The sequence below is a fragment of the Penaeus monodon genome, chromosome 1 (genome assembly GCF_015228065.2).
Source record: "Penaeus monodon isolate SGIC_2016 chromosome 1, NSTDA_Pmon_1, whole genome shotgun sequence".
In the NCBI taxonomy this organism is placed as follows: Eukaryota; Metazoa; Arthropoda; class Malacostraca; order Decapoda; family Penaeidae; genus Penaeus; species Penaeus monodon.
In genome coordinates, this window is record NC_051386.1 from 60178058 (window position 1) to 60193057 (window position 15000).

Sequence of the window (15000 nt, forward strand, 5' to 3'; positions counted from 1 at the left end):
ATATGATTATTACTGAATTGATGTGGTACAGTGATTACTAAATGCATGTGTCACAGTTAATACTGGATTAATATAATACGATTATTATTATATGTATATGACATGATTATTACTAAATTGATACAATATCCTTATTACGAAATCACATTCTCTCAAACACGATATCAAACTCCTCTAACTCCCCCAATCATGGTAGAAAAACCCACAATGCAAAAAACAGATTTATTGAAAATGAATCTAGCTTTTTTGCATTGTAAGTTTTTCTACCATAGTATCAACACGGAAGAGTGTTTTACCACTCGTTCCCCTAATCATAATATAAACTAGCATCACCTCCCTTCTCCATATAGATAATTCTCTCTCACCGACTTGATACCACACAATACCCCTTTCATTCCTCCTAGTCATTCCAACTGGCAAGACATCCAAAGACATCGCCATAGGGAATGAACTGTTTACGGTCAACCCTGCGCTTGAGGAATATATGGTCACGTTGCAAGTTCACACGCCTACTGGCTCTGCGGGTAAGGAGGCGATCTTTCATCTTCGAGTCCTTTTGTCACCTCGGTTGGTCTTCTTACGCTTTTTCTTCTCCTCTTGGGTGAATTTTCTTTTTATTTTTCTGTTTGTGTGACGTCGTGTCTTATTCTTGTTTGTGATGATGTTGGCAGTGATGAAGGTGATGATAGTAATAATGATGATAGTAATTTTCACACCCTTTTTTCCTCTTTCTATTCCTTCCTAATCCTTCTCCTCCTTCTCCTCATCCTCCAACTCCTCCTCATCTTCAACCTCCTCCTCCTCCACCTCATCCTCCTCCCCCTCATCCTCCTCCTCCTCCTCCACCCCCATCCTCTTCTACAGGCGTGTACGTGATGACGCTAGTCCTGAACAAGCCGCCTACAGGAGGGGCCTGCACGGTGACTCCTCCGGTGGGACGCGTCATGGTCGACACTTTCCTGGTGGAGTGCCATGACTGGGACGACCCTGAAGAAGCGGGCATCGACCAGTACTCCTTCTTCAGTAGGTTCTTGGGTCACCCCTGGCCTCCTCTTGTTCGTCTTCGATGTTTGTTTTTACGGGTTTCGGTTTTGATGTTTTTTTTTTTGTTTTTTTTTTTATGTTTCGTTTTTTTTTATTCTTTTCTGTGTATCTTTATATTTCTTTTGTTTATTTTGGTTTATCTTGTTTATTCTTAATTTTATTTGACTTTTATTTTGCCTTCTTTTTTGGCGTATTTTATTATTTTTTTTTTATTGTGTTTATTTGTTTATCTCGATTATTGTTACGTGTAGGTATATTGCATCGTGTTTAGAAAAAAAGAAAAAATGCAGTCAGTGGCAATATTTAATTCTAGTCTGTGTTGTAGATTATTGTATCATGAAGATGACTTTGAGCCTCAGAACGTAAGCCACACCTTTTATTCCAAAAAGTATTTTACGTTAGGAAACAGAGGTTAGGAAACCACATGAAGGAGAAAAGAGACCTATTGTATGGGTCTTTGTTTAGTATGCACTACCTTCGCACAGTATCCACTACATTCGTACGGGACCACTGCATCCGTACAATATGCACTACCTTCGCACGGTATCCACCACAGCCATACAGTATCCACTGCCTTCCTTTTCCCACAGTGTACGAGCCCACAGACGGAGCCCCCCTCAAGCGGACCATCGTGGCCACCGCGCAACCCAAGGCGGAGCTCATTTTGCCTCTGGGGGACTTCACCATCATGTGCGAAATTTGGGACAAATTTGGCACGTACGCCGAGGTGGTGGTTGGCACGATTCAGGTGTATAAAGAAATGAGGGTTTTATCTGCGTTGTCTTAAGGTCTTATTCGTGAATTTTTCGGTTTGTTGTATCTGATTGCTGACATGTAGGGAGAGAAAAAAGTAAGAATTGGTTTTGATATCGAACGAAATCAACATTTTCTGCGGTTGTTTTTTCCTAGTCTGCTATCCATGAGCAATAGATAATATTTCCTTGACATTTCGATGTTTTTCATCTTTTTAAATTAAACCATTATTAGTTATGTCAATGTTATCAGTACCCATAGAATAAGGAACACCCTATTTATAGGTTTCATTTTATATTCCATGTGAAACTGACGGTCTCTCCGGAGTGAGACAAAATCCAAGCCAAATTCTTAGTCTTGATTTCGAAAGTGCTCCATGGACCGAGATCCAGCACCGAAAGCCCCTAGTCCAGAGGTCTTCATCTCCAATCGCTATTTTTACCCCTGATTAGGTGGAGATGCCGACCCAAGAGGAGGTCGAAGAATTCAACGCCGCCGAAAAGATTGAATATCTCTCGGCCATCGGGAACCAGTTCAAGGTCGGGATGCTCCTGACGGCTCAGTCGTCGGTGCGAGAACACGCTACCTGGCTCTCGCTCGATATGGACGCCCTCGGGAATCTGACGAAGGAGGAGACAGATCTCAGACTCCGGGATATTACTAAGGTTTGTGCTCGAGTTGGTGGGGATGTTTAGAAGGGGGTTCGTTTGTGTGTGTGTGTGTGTGTGTGTGTGTGTGTGTGGTTGTGGTGTGTGTGTGTGTGTGTGTGTGTGTGTGTGTGTGTGTGTGTGTGTGTGTGTGTGTGTGTGTGTGTGTGGTGTGTTTTTCTGTTTTTGTGTTATGTGTTCGTGCTTGTATTTCTGCATGTGTGTTCGTGTTCGTGTGTGTATATACATAGATAGGGGAGTCTAAAGTGCACTTCAAGACCCACCACACTATTCCATTACACATATCTTAACCTACGAATAGCACCACCAGGTATGAACCGTCTTTCGAAGAAACTGCAGCACAGAAATACATCATTACCCTCTCTCTCCACAGATGAACAAAGGCGCTCTGCAGACGGCGATGGGGACCATGTCCTTCTCAACCCTGAGTCAGCTGAACGTGGGTGCCGGAGTGCTAAGGGCAGCCACAGAGGGTAAGGGCGTGAGGGAAGTAGGTACTCATTTCAGCAACAACGGATTTCGGAAACGTTTAATTCGGTGAGAGAATTCGGTATTTAGGAACGTTTGCTTCGGTAATTGCATTGAGAAGCGTAAGAACATTCATTTCGACTTGACGATTCGTGTGTGTGTTTAATTCTGTATCGCGATTTATGAACGTTTGTTTCAGTAATGGAATTTAGAAGCGTTTAAGTGTTTGATAATTCATGAGTGTTTAATTTTCGTATCAAAATTATGAACGTTTATTTTAGTAATAAAATTCAGAAGCTTTCAAGTCGGCATCAGAATATATGAGCATTGATTTCAGTCAGTACCAGGGGGGAACACCAGCGAATGTATGAAACGAATCTTGTGAAGAAGAAAAAAAAACGAACATCAGCTAACGAAGTCGGATATCCAATACCAATATTTGTTAGATTCGAATACTCTATAACTACGAACCACGGATTTCGATTGCGATTTTATGAATATTTTCGCGTTAAAGTGTTTCGTATTTATAGTCTAACCTGTATCTACTTGTCTGTTTAGACTCCATCAACAAAGTGAATTATAGAGGATTTGAACAAAAATGACGCAGTTATAACCAACTTCAATTATAAAGGTAATCTCCGTACCTAGACATTACAGAACACTTGAAAATAATAATAATGATAATAATAATAATGATAATAATAATAATAATAATAATAATAATAATAATAATAATAATAATAATAATAATAGTAATAATAATAATAATAATGATAACGATGCTGATAAACGGAATTACAGTCAACTTCAAGCATACAGGAAATCTCCATAGCCAGAAATTAATACAACCAACTTGAGGTATACAGATATTCTCAAAAAAGAAAGGAAAAATTATTATAACTAACTCTAATCATACGGTCATCGTCCAGACCCAGGAATCACAAATGAAAAAGAAAAAATCAAGTATTACAGGTATCTTTTCTCTCTCACTTTCTCTCTCTGTCATTCCTTCCCCCCCCCAAAAAAAAAAAGGAAAAGTAAGCAGATATTAGTTTGTTTGTTTTTCTTTCTCATTCATTCCAACAACAACAAAAGTAAACATGTACTACAGGTATTTTTCTCTGTTATTCCTTCCCAGCAACAACAAAAACAAGAGAAAAAAGTAAACAGAAATAACAGTTTTTCTCTCTCTTTTATTTCCTCGTTGTTGTTGCGGGGGGAGGGAGGGGGCTTAGGAGACCGAGACTGAGGCCCAATATAGAGGATCACCTGCCTTGGACCCTACCCCTCGCCTCAATAAATTTTCCGTGTTTTTTCTCTTCTCCCCTATTCCTCTTCCTTCTCTTCTTTAACCCCTTCCTCTGTCCACTTATCCTAATCGTGAACCCAATTTTATTTACCCGATTCGCCACAATACTTGATCACAGGGCTATATGACCTTTTTGTCGTCGTTTGTCTGTCTGTTTTGACCATTAACCTTTCGGGAAATAATTTTCTCTCCTCTTCCGCCCCAGGCATCACGAAATCCGCTGCGGCTTCGAAGACCGTGGACATGGAGGCTCGGATAACGGCGCTCGAATTCCTGGAGGTGGGTGACCGGGTGGGTGAGAGGGGGGGCGGGTGAATGGATGAGGTGGGCGTGTAGGTGGGTGGATGGATGAGAAGAAGAAGAAGAAGAAGACGAAGGAGGAGGAGGAGGAGGAGGAGAAGATTAATGATATTGATTATCATGATGACGGTGGTGATGATGACCACAATAATAATGATAATAATTATGTAGGTGGGTGGATGGATGAGAAGAAGAAGAAGAGGAGGAGGAAGAAGAAGAAAAGAAAAAGGAGGAGAAGAAGATTAATAATTTTGATTATTATGATGACGGTGACGATAATAACCACAACAATAACAATTATTATTAAATAACCGAAATAATTTCACCCTCGCAGAAACTGTCGGCGAGCGTGGAGGACATCGAGTTGACGTCACCCCAGGACATGGTTCCTTTCCTGTCCTCGTCCCTGTGCGCCATGGGCTCTATCATGTCGGTGGGTATCGCTGCCAGGGCTCTTGCGTGTCTGTCTGTCGGTCTGTCACTCTCTCTCTCTCTCTCTCTCTCTCTCTCTCTCTCTCTCTCTCTCTCTCTCTCTCCCTCTCTCTCTCTCTCTCTCTCTCTCTCTCTCTCTCTCTTCTCCATCGTTATCTCTCTCTTCTTCTAGACCTCCTCTCCCTCCTTACTTATTCTCACATCACTTTCTTATTTCTGTATCTTATATTTTATCTTATTTTCCCCCCGAGGGCGTGACGGAGATCCTGTCGGGCAAGACGTCGATAACGTCCCTCCCACCGACGTCGACGCAGCAAAGAACTGGGATTACGAAGTGGATATCGGCAGTGATTGTAAGGGGGCTCAGCGGTGATCTATGTGGGGGATGTGGCGATATGTGTGTGTGGGGGGGAGGGGGCTCAGCGGTGATCTATGTGGGGGATGTGGCGATATGTGTGTGTGGGGGGGGAGGGGGATGTGTGGCGATATGTGTGTGTGGGGGGGGAGGGGAATGTGTAGTGATATGTGGGGGATGCGGTGACATGTGGGGGGGTGGGGGTGATATGAAAAGGAATTGTGTGATGTGGTGATGGGATGTCGTGATATGTTTGTGTGGGAAATGTGTGGTGATATGTAGGAGGAGGGGGAGTGTGTGGTGATGTGTGTGTGTGGTGGGGGATATGTGATGTGTATCACCTTTGTGGTGATGGTGAAATATGTGGTGATGTGTGTGCGGTGATATGCGTGCGAAATATGTGGTGATATGTGGAGGAAATATGTGGTGATGTGCATGCGAAATATGTGGTGATATGTGTGCGAAATATGTGGTGTTATGTGTGTGTGATATGTTGTGATATGTGGTGTTGTATCTGCCGATGCAAAAATTGACTTGTATGATGTATGCAATATAATTTAGTGATCTAAGGAGTAATTGTGTGTGATGTAATTAGTGTTGAATGTGGTATCTGTAGTGATGTATGTGATGTAATTGTTAATAATATGTGTGATATAGAAGATGATGTATGAAAAGTATATAAAGTATGTGGTGTTGTGTTTGATGTACAAGGCAATGTATGCGATATACGTACTGGTGTATGCGATGTGAGAGAGAGAGAGAGAGAGAGAGAGAGAGAGAGAGAGAGAGAGAGAGAGAGAGAGAGAGAGAAGAGAGAGAGAGAGAAGAGAGAGAGAGAGAGAAGAGAGAGAGAGAGAGAAGAGAGAGAGGAGAGAGAGAGAGAGGAGAGAGAGAGAGAGAGAGAAGAGAAAGATGAGAGAGAAGGGAGAGAGAGAGAAGACAAGAGAGAGAGGAGAGAAGATGAGAGAGGAGAGAGAGAGAGAAAGAAGAGAGATGAGAGAAGTAGAAGGAGACAGAAAGAGGAAGAGGAGTGAGAGACGTGATGTTAACAATTCGCAGACAGTGAGCATGGGAGACTTGACCGAGAGAGTAGTTGAGCAGAGAGTCCTGGCACAACAAATCGAGAGCAGAAGACCAGTGAGTCAGGTTGGGTCATTCACAAAATGACCTAATAAAGACAGGTGAGAGAGTTGGATCAACCAAATCGACAAAAGACCAGTGAGTCAGGTTGGGTCATTTCAACCAAATTCGACAATAAAGACCGGGTCAGGTTGGTCATTTCAAACAAAATTCGACCTAATAAAAGACCAGAGTGAGTCAGATGGTCATTCAACAAAATTCGACCTAATAAAGGCCAGGTGGTAGTTGGGTCATTTCAACCAAATTCGACCTAATAAAAGACCAGGTGAGTCAGGTTGGGTCATTTCAACCAAAATTCAACCAAACGAAAGACCAGGTAAGTTAGGTTGGTTCATTTCACCCAAAACTCAACCTAATGAAAGAGCAGGTGAATCAGGTCGGTTCATTTCACCCAAAATTCTAAAGCTGGAGATCTTATATCCAGTTAATGCTGTTGTTTCAGTGAGGATGATGTCTATCTGTAACATATTTTGTTTGAGTTGATTCAATTCACACATTTTTTTAACACTGGAGATCTTATGTGTGTTAAGTTTCACTGAGGATGATGTGTGGTCATAAGATTTGTTCTGAAGTGTGTGTTAAAATTAGCGCCAAATTTCACATAACCTGATATAACATAACTTCATAACAAGACTTCATAACATAAAATAACCTATAACATAACATTTCCTACGTCCTCCTCACCTTGGGCCCTGTACGTCGTTCATTCTTACCCTTCCTTGCTTTATCCTTTTGTCTCCTCTCTTATCCTACGTATTCTTCATTTCATTCTCCCCTCTTCTCCCCTCTTCTCTCCTCATTCCACTCCTCCCACGTGGATACTGACGCACCCCGCCACACAGGTGTCCCGAATGATGAATTTGGTGAAGAGCATCGGCAAGTCCGTGGAGGCTAAGAGCGTCGAGGGGGAGGTGGTCCTCGCTCAGGCTCCCAACGGCGCCTCGATGATGGTCGCCAAGTGAGTGAGAATGAAGCCATTTCTGTTATCTTTTGATTCTTTGACTCGATTTTACTCATTTCTTTCTGCTTATCGGTTCGATCTTTCGGTACAGTTTACATAGAATACATCGAGATATTGATGTAGGATATCATGTAAGTGTACCTTCGTGTGCGAACGTTTTTTTTTTTTTTTCTAAAGCATCCCTTTATCTCTACAATAATCTATTATACATCTGCAGATACATTAATTCATATATACGTATGCAAATGTCTCTCTCCCACTTAAACAACAACTCAGCAAACAACGAACACACCAGAAAATCGATAAAGATGATGAACCAATCAATCTAACTCACAACCTCGACCGTCACCCGTGTCCTCCTCACCCTAATGCCTTCCAGAGTAACAGAGGAAATGCTGAACCACGGCATGAAGGTGGCGGTGACGAAGGGCGGCGGAGAGATCCAGCTGCCCACTTCCTTCTGCCCCTCCCGTTCGCTGGGCATGGACGCCTGCAACCAGACCGTCACTCTGTCGGCTGTGGAGTGGCCCTCCGTCACTTACGTAAGCGGTGTGGACGTGCATAACGGTATTTGAAATCATATGTTCAGGAAATCACATGTTGAGGAAATCACATTTGTGTGTGTGTGTGTGTGTGTGTGTGTGTGTGTGTGTGTGTGTGTGTGTGTGTGTGTGTGTGTGTGTGTGTGTGTGTGTGTGTGTGTGTTGTGTGTGTGTGTGTAGATAGATAGAGAGATAGGTATGTAGATGGACAGACAGATAGATAGATAGATAGATGGACACACAGACAGAGAATTAGACAGATAAATATATATAAATACATAAACAGATATGTGTGTGTGTGTGTGTTGGTAGATAGACAAGCAAATAGATAGATAGATAGATATGTAGATGGACAGACAGATAGATAGATAGATAGATAGATGGACAGACAGACAGAGAATTAGACAGATAGATACATAGAAGTTACATAAATAGATCGATAAACAGATATGTGTGTGTGTGTGCGCGTGTGTGTGTTTTAGGGAAGTATATATTCATCTAGTTCACTTATCTAAGGTGTAGTCAGGGTTGAATAAGCCTCCTAATTTTAACAACCAACGAAAATACAAAATATAAAACCATCCATTGACTATCTCTTATCATTCAACTTCCTCTTAACCTTTCTTCAATTATTTGTGCTCTTCCCACCCACTAATCTCGCTTCCTAAAATTTATCAAACTAATGAACTGCCTTGCCTTTCCCTCGCCCACTCTCCCTCACCTCTCCTCCCTTCCTTTCCCTCCCTCACCCATCCTCCCTCACCTCTCTTCCCTTCCCTCCCTCACCCACCTGTTACTCCCACCCTCCCCCACTCTCCCCTCCTCCCTCCGCCCCCTCCCCCCCTCCGCCCCCTCCCCACCCTCCCATTACCCAAGCCTCGTTTAACGACCATTCCTTCGTTATCTCTGCAGTCGTATGCCCAGTCGTCGAATCAGTTAAGCAAGAGTACAAAAGTCGTTAGTCTGGACGTGTTTCTGAACGGGCAGCCCGTCTCCGTCAACGATACGGAGGGTATCATCGTCAGCATTCCACGAAGCCCCGAGGATCTGCCAGGTGAGGGCGGGCGTGATGGGGTGGGCGTGGTGGGGGCGGGCGTGATGGGGGCGGGCGTGGTGGGGATGGAGGGGGTGGGGGTGGTGGTGGGATGGGGGTGGGGGGGTATTGCTGTAAGTCAGAGGGTGAGCCGCATAATGCACAAAATGTTAGGAAGCTTAGTTTTTTATTTGTTTGTTCTCCCTCTTTCCCTCCCTCTCTTGCTGTACATGCGCACACACACGCGCGCATTATATATATATATATATATATATATATATATATATATATATATATATATATATATATATATATACTATATATATAATATATATATATATATATATATCTATATATATTATGTATGTATCTATATATATATTATGTATGTATATCTATATATATATTCACAATCAGCTTCCAACCTCCTCTGCCAATCACTGCTAACCGCCCTTGACTCCGCCGCCCACACTGCAGACCCGATCCTCATGGCGCGGGATGAAGTGGTGGCGAGGATGGTCCACGTGCCCATCGTCTACACGCAGTTCAACGTCTCGCGTCCCGGCTCGGCCGTGAATATTGAGGTGAGCTTTCGGGGGGGGGGGGTATTTTGGTCTTTTTTTGGTTAATTTTGTTGTTGTTTGTGGGGGGGAGGGAGGGACGTATATGGTTACTTAATTCTGGTCTTTTGTGATTTTTTTTTATATTTGTGTATATACTTATACGTGCATGTAGAATAAAAGTAAACAAATAAAATTATAAACAAGCAATTATACATACGTACATATATATATATATATATATATATATATATATATATATATATATATATATATATATATATATATTATATATATATATATATATATATATATATATATATATATATATATATATATATATATTTATACATACAAGCATATATACACACATAAGCAGATATATATACACACGCATGCACCAGAACCACATCGGTAATAAGCTAAGTGCAGGACCTCGCTAAAACGTTCTCATTTCATAAGCACGTTTCCGCTAAAACGTTCTCATTTCGTAAGCACGTTTCTGTCCCGTTTAAACGCATCCCGACATTTCATACCCGACTCACGAATGCCTCTCCTCCCCCCCCTCCCCTTTTTTTTTCCCCTGACAGATCATTGCCAACGGAACTTCTGCTGATCGCTCTGTTCTCCTGCTTAGCCACGAAAAGATGCCTACTCCTGCTAGCTACGAGATGCTCATTCCGCTGTCCAGTATCCCTGCTAACGAGAATGGTAAGAGGAGAGAGAAATACATGGAAGAAAGATATTCGTGACAACATAATTCAAGTGCATAGGAGTTTATATTGGAATTATGTTTTTTTTTTTTTTTGTTTTTTTTTTGTAAACAGTACAGACGCTCCATTCTCTCTCTCTCTCTCTCTCTCTCTCTCTCTCTCTCTCTCTCTCTCTCTCTCTCTCTCTCTCTCTCTCTCTCTCTTCTCTCTCTTTCTCTCTTTCTCTCTCTCTCTCTCTCTCTCTCTCTCTCTCTCTCTCTCTCTCTCTCTCTCTCTCTCTCTCTCTCTCTCTCTCTTTTAAGCTTAATGTTCTGTTTCTTTATTATATTATTTGGTTCCTGTTGTTATTTTTTAAAGTGGAAGTTATTTGATAAATATTGTTTTTTGACGCAAATATCAAAGACCTTTTCCTGAAGATATTTTTCGGTTTCTCTCTTTTAAGGTTAAAGTGCTGTTTTTTTATTATATACTTTAGTTACTGTTGTTATTTTTTAGATTGAAAGTTATTTGATGATTTTTTTTTTTTTTTTTTTTGACGTATCAAGACCTCAAAATATTTTTTTCTCTCTCTTTAGTTTAGAGTTCGTTTTTATATTATATTATTTAGTTCCTGCTGATAACTTTTAGATTGAAAATTATTTGATAATTATCGTTTTTTTATGCAGATATTAAAGACCTTTTCCTCAACTCGAGCGACGTTAGAAACCGCACCGGCCGTTTCTTCTTGGGTTTGGCGTCGCTCCTGGGTAACGTTGCCATGGAAACGGCCTTGAAGAACATCACCAAAGATCATTTAGAGTGAGTGGTGACGCTTACGCTTCTTGTACAGAGGGAAAATGGCGAAGTCGATGTTTCTGAAGTTTTTTTTTACTACGCCAAAGTTAATTATTAATTGGTTATCTGTTGTTCAAGGCCATGGTAGTCATTATTTTTTGTTTTAATATTCGAGCTTCTCATGTTGTTCTATTGCTAATTGATCTTAATTATATCCATTTGTTATGACATAAGCCTACATTTTCCGTTCTTCTGTTTACTCGTATCTTCATCAGTGTTCTCTATTTCCATTCCATCTATATCTTTATCGACGTTCTCCATTTCCCAATTGTTCCTCCTCGCTCGCTTCCTTTTTTTTCTTTTATTATTATTCCTTCACTTCCTCTTCTTCCTCACAGCTGGGAACCGGACGTCACCTACAGCCTGCGCGTCTTCACCTCCGGCTGCTACTACTTCGACGAGGCTCTTGATGAATGGTCCAACAGGGGGCTTGAGGTACGGAGACTGCCCTATATTCTTTCATCTTCCTTTGGAATGCGTCTGGTCCTCTGTCGTTTTCATGCATGTGACTTTATGATTATCGTTTTATTACCTACTGGAAGATATATTACCATTCGTGTATTGTAGCGCGTGGTAGTTGCATTAAAGGGAACATGACTCAGAGGTAGAGCCCCTGACTTTGCTAATGCACCTCTCAGCTCAATTATGTCTTGAGTACTAGCATCAACATGTTGGGGTTAAAGTCGTGAGCGGAAAGGAAATGTGGCTACCCTACCGCATCATTCCGCGACCTAGGGTAAATGTATTCCCTATAAACATACCATGGTTATTCAGGATGAATTACTCGTCATATAAGATTCTCACAGGATTTCACACGTAGAAAAGGTACGAACGAGAACGAAAATCTTTACAGTACAGGAGATCTACATATCTGAACGTTTTTCGACCAAATCTCCGTCAGAAATACACGTATTTCCGACACAGGTATCATCGAAACCGATCAAACACATACATCATGAAGATATCCATTCTCATTATTATTTTTTTTCTACATTTGTCGTCATGGAATTTTCTCTGCTTCAGGTCGTGTCCACGAGTTACGTGATGACCCAGTGCCAAGCGTCGCATCTCACGTCCTTTGCAAGTGGCTTCTTCCCCTCGCCCAATGAGATCAACTTCGAGTTCATCTTCGCCAATGCTGGTTTTACCGATAACGTGTCTATCTACATGACGCTCGCCTTCACTCTGGCCTTGTTCATGGTGCTCCTTATCTGGGCGCGATACAAGGACCGGGAGGATTTGAAGGAGGTGAGGACTTTCTCCAATTTTTTTTTAAGAATACGTATCCTGTAGATGTAGGCCTATGCTTTTCTTTTCTTTTCTTTTTAGATAGCTAGATTTTTGGCGTCAGCCATTCCCCGATAACAGATTTTTGTCTAAAATCACAATAAACATTCATTAACATTCTAACTATATAAAAAAAATCATCATCAATAACCGCTCTGTATAGCTCTAATCAATCTGGCACAATGGCATACCCAACAAAAAAATACGACTTCCAGTACAAGCATTAAAACAATAACAAACGAAACTAGACCTTAACGTCACTCTCCTCTATTGACCCCAGCTGGGCGTGACCCCGCTGCGCAGACAACAACGTGGACGACCGCTACCTGTACGAGGTCGTGGTTTTCACAGGTAGCGACAAGGAGGCTTCGTGTCAGTCCAATGTGCAGGTATAGAAGCGAGGATGAGGATTTTTCTTTTCTTTTCTTTTGCTTTGTATTTTATTAAATAAATGTATGTGTGGTGATTATTTTTTAATAGATAAGTGTGTTTTGATTTGCTTGATGTGTACGTTTTTTTATATAAATTCATATGTGGTGTTTTTTTGTTTTGTTTTTTTATTTAATACATTTGTGGGATTTTTTTTATATATAAATTCTTGTGTGGTGAAAAATAAATAGAACCTAGACAAAATTAGCGAATTATAATTTTTTTTTATTTGCTGTATGTCAAATTCATATTCATTTTCTGTTATGCAAGCTTTTTTGGTGTTAGAACAAAATATTAATTTATTCTTAACATTCACAATAGCTTCATTTCAGTGCAGGTATATTTTAGGCAACCCTTGTGGATATTTACTAAATATGTCATTCGTTATAATTATTATTATAATTACCATCATCATCATCATTGTTATTATTATTATTATTATTATTATTATTATTATTATTATTTATTATTATTATTATCATTATTACTATTATTATTATTATTATTATTATTATTATTATTATTATTATCATCATCATCCTTATTACTGTTATTATTAATGGTATTATCCTTCTTATATTTAGTACGTTATATGAAGCGTATTCTGCTATGACCACACGATCAGGAAAAGGTTTACTTACTGGAAATGACAAATAACAACTTTTTCTTCCCATATTTATTAATTTCCCGTTTTTCTTTGCCTCTCTCACAGTGATACAACTTATTTAACTTGTATCCTTAGAAGCAAACGAAAGAATTATGTCATTAAATTCCACAATATATGATTATTATCGATTTTTCGAGGGGGGGGGGGGGGGTATGTAAAAGTGGGTGCTCCTTAAATCAACGCGGATACCCCCCCCCCCATCCCCCAACCGTTTTACGAGTTTATGACTATTTTTTTCCTAGTCGTGTGTTTTTTTACTTCTTTTTCTTTTCTTTTTTTTTCTTTTTTCTTCGTTTCCCTTTCCTTTCTTTTTCTCCTCCTCCTCCTCCTTCTTCACCATCTCCTTCACCGCCTCACACTTTTTTCATCTTCTTCTCATTCTTCTCCTTCCTCTACTTCTCCTCCCTCCCCTCTCCTCCTTCCCCCCTCCTCCTCCTCCTCCTCCTCCTCCTCCCCTCCTCCTCATCCTCCCCTCTCCTTCTCTCCTCCTCCCCTCCCCTCCTCCTCCCCCTCCTCTCTCACCACCACCTCCACCTCCGCCTCCTCCTCCTCCTCCTCCTCCTCCTTTTCTCCCCTCCTCCCCTCTCCTCTTTCCTTCCTTTCCTTTCCCCCGCCAGATGTGTTCCGGCGTTCACTACTGACTTCGGACTGCCTCCTTTTCCCTCTCCTTTTGCCTTTATTCTTCCTATGGCCTGCCAGTATTGCTCCTTTTCTTCTTTTTTTGCTTTCTTGTTGTTCATGTCAGTTCAGTTTTACGCCCTCTCCTTCAATCATCAGCATTATCACCATTATTATTATCATTATTAAGACCAATATCTTTACCGGTACCACAATCACCATCATTATTACTATCGCCATCATTAAGCCCTGCCCCGACGCCCCCAGACCGCTAGGGAAACCTCAGTACCTGCGCGTGTGGCACGATAACTCCGGCGAAGGACGCTACTCCTCGTGGCACCTCGCCTTCGTCAGCGTGCGGGACCTGCAGACGGACGAGAAAACGACCTTCATCGCGAACCGGTGGCTGGCTATTGACAGGGACGATGGGCAGGTAAGGGGTTAGTTACTGAGGTGAAGAAAAGGGGTGTTGGGGGTGGTGCGGAAGAGGGCGGTGGTGGGTGGTGAAGGGGCGGTGATGGGGGGTGAAGGGAAGGGAAGGGTGAAAGGGTTGTGGTGACAGAGTGGAAGGAAGCAGAGGTGCGTATTTTTCTCCACGCGACCACAAAGTGAGTTTTAGTTTAGTCTTTGTCTGAGGGATTTTGTTGGGGTTTACAGCAGCTTTGTTTGCGCTGTTGAACGGATGTAGAACAGTGAGGATATGGGATGCTGTATGGAGATCGGTAATGATGGTTTCTCCACCGACGAGTGTAACTTAGAATGGGTCTGTAAACAGGAGTTTGTGATAGTTAAGATAACAAAAGCAACAGCAAAAAATAACATAAATATAGATACTACCACACTTACCACTATTTCCATTTACACAGACATACCTAACGTTACTATCA

At 41.4% G+C, this 15000-nt stretch overlaps 3 protein-coding genes across 4 annotated transcripts in view; all 3 read left to right on the top strand.

Annotated features, from left to right (window-relative positions):
• Positions 1–6914, top strand: part of LOC119577275 (mucin-22-like) — a 9940-nt gene extending 3026 nt beyond the window's left edge. Inside the window, exons 4-12 of the mRNA XM_037925024.1 lie at positions 405–524; positions 865–1023; positions 1635–1792; positions 2250–2462; positions 2839–2938; positions 4448–4521; positions 4877–4975; positions 5226–5327; positions 6894–6914. Of these exons, the coding sequence (XP_037780952.1) occupies positions 405–524; positions 865–1023; positions 1635–1792; positions 2250–2462; positions 2839–2938; positions 4448–4521; positions 4877–4975; positions 5226–5327; positions 6894–6914 (1046 nt within the window). The remainder of the gene's footprint in view (positions 1–404; positions 525–864; positions 1024–1634; positions 1793–2249; positions 2463–2838; positions 2939–4447; positions 4522–4876; positions 4976–5225; positions 5328–6893) is intronic.
• On the top strand, positions 6781–13208 carry LOC119572951 (polycystic kidney disease protein 1-like 2). Its single transcript, XM_037919944.1, has 10 exons — positions 6781–6785; positions 7312–7427; positions 7810–7972; positions 8885–9026; positions 9483–9589; positions 10156–10276; positions 10944–11076; positions 11451–11547; positions 12136–12360; positions 12680–13208. Exons 2-10 carry the CDS (start codon positions 7321–7323, stop codon positions 12752–12754), a joined length of 1170 nt encoding a protein of 389 aa, XP_037775872.1. The 5' UTR covers positions 6781–6785; positions 7312–7320; the 3' UTR covers positions 12755–13208.
• A 1164-nt stretch (positions 13209–14372) lies between these two features.
• LOC119575154 (polycystic kidney disease protein 1-like 2) overlaps positions 14373–15000 on the top strand; it is a 9505-nt gene continuing 8877 nt past the window's right edge. For both annotated transcript variants that reach the window (XM_037922636.1, XM_037922643.1), the window contains exon 1: positions 14373–14546. The gene's annotated coding sequence lies outside the window, so the exon portion shown is untranslated. The remainder of the gene's footprint in view (positions 14547–15000) is intronic.